At 37.3% G+C, this 3,799-nt stretch overlaps 1 protein-coding gene across 1 annotated transcript in view; it reads left to right on the top strand.

The window, feature by feature from the left end:
- LOC102675044 overlaps positions 1–3,799 on the top strand; it is a 302,188-nt gene that overhangs the window by 229,757 nt on the left and 68,632 nt on the right. The window contains exon 4 of the mRNA XM_031510487.1: positions 1,106–1,152. Within this exon, the coding sequence (XP_031366347.1) occupies positions 1,106–1,152 (47 nt within the window). The remainder of the gene's footprint in view (positions 1–1,105; positions 1,153–3,799) is intronic.

The following is a 3,799-nucleotide window of genomic DNA, read 5'->3' as shown; positions in this document are numbered from 1 at the left end:
TTTTTCCTTTTTTGGTTTTTTTCGTTTTTTTTTTTTCTTGGTTGGGATCAGTTGGGGCAGTTCGTTGGGTCAGACTGCCAGTTGGGTCGCTCTATATCTAACGAAGCGCATTGAAAAGTTCCGCTTCCAAGTTCAATTTGTTTTCTACTAATTTCTTCTCCTTTTTCCCCCGTTTACGAAAATTCTCCATCGCGTTTCTCCTTTGATTCTAAAAAAAAAAAACTTAAATTCTCGCATCCACGATATTATCGATCTCTTATTCTTCGAGTCGAAATTCGTCGAAGAGTTTGTTAATGGAGAAACGTCTCTTAATCGAGGATCGGTGTAGAGGAAATTGGTGGACATCCGATTCGATCGTCTTGGATAAATCGACGAGGAAGACACTCTCTCTTTCTCTGTCTCGTCGAGGGGGAGAGCGAGTCTCGATAATGTCAAAATAATTAATTGCCGCTGGAGGGTAGTCGAGTTTTAAAGAAACACGTTACACGCCGATAGCACGCCGATATCGCTCGAATCTCTCGTTCGTGAACGTATTTACATGCGTGGTACATACAGCTGCGGAGTATATAGGGGGTGGTGAGGCTGAGCCGAGAGGATATTGGGGTTAGGCCATTCATTAGATTACGGGAATTCGGTGGTGCCCGTTCAGGGGTGGAAGAGAGGAGAAAATGGGGGAGTGGGTTGAAGATGCGGGATTGAGGTGCACGATCGAGGACTAACCTGCGTGCATTAGCTGCCGTCATAAGGCGAGCTAGGGAAAAGGGTTGAAAGGATGAGAAGATTATATTATATTATATTTTTCGCGGATGAACGATATCTTGGTTTTAGATAAAATAATCGTGTTTCGATATTGTTAGGATAACAAAATTTCATAGGAAAATATTTGTAAAATATCTTCAATATTTTTCATAAATTTTCGTAAATTTCACAAGTATCGAGTGTAAGTAAGAATTTTGAATAATACAACATTAAAAAGTTGAAATTGAAAGTAAAAGTATTTTATATTTACAATATGTTAAAAAATTCAATGTATATTATAATTTTTAAACATTAATCGAGTACTTACATTCGAATAGCAATAATTGTTTTCTCTTTTCTGTTACAGAGTCGATCTTCCCAAGGCGGGACTATCCCCGCCAAATCATGAACAAGGTAAGTCTGTTTCGTTCTCCGAGTAATATAAATTAATCGACAGTAAAACAGAATACACGATAACTAAAATTCGTGCTTATATTTGATGTCGAACGAACCAGTAACGTGTTCGATCGGCCGTGAGCGAGTATAGAGAGTTCAGTTACCAAGGAAGATCGATCTAACACCTTTAATCGGTTTTCATGTAGCATGCGTCGGTCATTACGTGCTCGTATTTTCGGCTGCTATTATTTTAACAGCCTGTGTTGAGAAACCAGCAATTCCAACACGAAGAAAATTCATTCGAGCAACTCAATAGTATTTAATGACTCGTGGAAATACATGTAGAACGCAAATTTCTTATTCAAAAATATTAATTATACTTTGCTAATAACTGTATATTTTAAATTACATTTCCTTACTCTCATTGAAAGAAAGAACAAAGAACGTTATTAACACGTTATAATTATTTGAACAACTTGAAAAATGAGAGAGAAACGAATTTCAGAAAGGGGTGCAAAACAAATTTCTCGAATAAAAAAAAAATATCCTACCTCGAAACAATTGTCAAAATGATTCATCCCCATGAATCTCTCGTCGTCCAAAGACCAAAGACCATCGCCGTAACGGCGAGCTCAGCATAAACAGAAGATTAGAACTTTACGAGTGCATCGTTTCCGAAGTTCCATGGGATATCTAAAATCAAAGGGGGAAACTTTTTAACTCGTTTGCGCGCTTAGAAGTCGCGGGGGCGTTAACGGTGTGTAACCCAGGCAGGGATGAAAGTCTTTCGCGCCCTTCTTGCGCGCGTGCACGTTGGTTACGCGTATCCAGAGCCCTGAATGTATATGTATAACCCGAGCCTCATTTGTAGGCCCTTTATGCGCTGTCTGCCTTTCCTCATTATGCATTGCACATGAGAAAACTTGCTTGGAATCTCTCTTTCTCTCTTTCTCTCTCTTCTTCTTCTTCTTCTTCTTCTTCTTCTTCCTTCTCTTCCTGCTTTCTGCCTCACTTTCTTGCCACCCCCGTTCGACTAGGCGGGATGTTGATCCCTTCTCCACCCCCTATTTCTCCACTTCTTCTCTCTACTTCTCTCTCTTTCTCTCCTTTTCTGTATATATGTGTACGCGTGTGTGCGTGCCTCGACTGCTGGTAGTTCTGCTTCTTTATAAACTTTTAATGACGGCAAAGCCTAATCGAGAGAACGAACGGAGCCGGTCTCGCCTCGCGGAAGGTATCCAAGAAAATGTCGAATCTCGATTCTCGATACGAGTAGAGAATTCCTTGGAGGAACGTCTGTTTGACGACATTCGTGCGGAGATTGTTCGTTATCAATTGTTTGTTAATTATTTCGTTCTTGGAAATGTAAAACATTGGAATGTGTTTGATTTATTCACGCGTGTTTTCTTTTAGTTTGTTATTTCAATTATGAGAAAGTAAAAGGCGATGAAATAGGAAAGGATGATTAAATTCGCGTTAGATATATACGCGACGAATAAGAGAGACAATTCGATTTTCAATTTGTGTATAAAATCGAAGCATTGAATTGTTTATACACTCGAATTGTTTATCCTCGGTTGAATTAAACTTCTACCGGAAATTTCTTCATCGAAAACATGAGTATTTACAATATATATGTGTATATATAACGAACAGTTTGTATCTGTTTTGCTTAAGTTCGGTATACAAACCTTAGAGCGAAGGCAGTTAGCTGTTTGCTATACAGCAATAGCCTCTCGTTAGCAGCTAAAATTAACATTCGTTCTGAAACGAGGATGATTTGAAACACGAACACTGATTTTTCTGTCTGTTATAATCGATTGAATTTGTCTCTCGTACCTTTTTCTTTAAAAAAATTTGTAAGGGGAAATTTTGAGAAGAAAAGTTGTCAGAAATAAACGAACGATCAACTATAATAAAAAAATTGTATAAATTTTGTTACAATAGAAAATCATAAAATAGATGTACTAATAGATTTTTAATTTTATTTATAATATATTTTATTTGCAGAAGAAATTATAATAAAAATTCTAAGAAAGAGAGAGAGGAAAAATAGGAGGATTGAAAGAAAGATGGAGTCAAAGAATTATTGGAACGAAAGTGCTTCCGATTAGCAGAGTTTTATTTCGTACCATATCATATATTAGCAAGCTGGACCGAACATTAGCTACACGACTAACTGCAGTCCTTTCTTGCCCTCGGTAAATGGGGGACAAAAGAAAGGTTAAAACCTTCGACTACTAAAGTACGATTAAACTAACCCTTAGTTATTTCTTTCGTATACGTCGTTAGATTCTGCCCCGCTTCTATACACTTCCTGATCGTTAGTTACGAGCTCCATGGGATTTCCCCCGAAAGAATTCAAAACATAGGAAACTTATATTATCTATTTATTATATTTCTAATAAGAATTTTAAATTATCCCCATCAACGGATGGAGATAAGAAAATAAATTATAAATATCTTAAAAGAGAGAAAAAAAAAAAATACTCGATACCTATATTTAAAACATCCATCTTTACCCCTCTTCGATCAACTCGCTCGAAGGAATTCCAGTTGGTTAAAGTGTTCGCGGCGTCATTTAGCGGCGGCACTCTCTCATAAAGGGCCTTAATAAAAATCCCAATCTAAACAAGCTTAATTTACGTCCGCCACATAATTACCT

Source organism: Apis dorsata, unplaced genomic scaffold, assembly GCF_000469605.1.
Source record: "Apis dorsata unplaced genomic scaffold, Apis dorsata 1.3 scaffold_231, whole genome shotgun sequence".
Taxonomy (NCBI): Eukaryota; Metazoa; Arthropoda; class Insecta; order Hymenoptera; family Apidae; genus Apis; species Apis dorsata.
The sequence above is the reverse complement of the archived record's forward strand: the minus strand, read 5'-3'. Positions and strand labels throughout refer to the sequence as shown.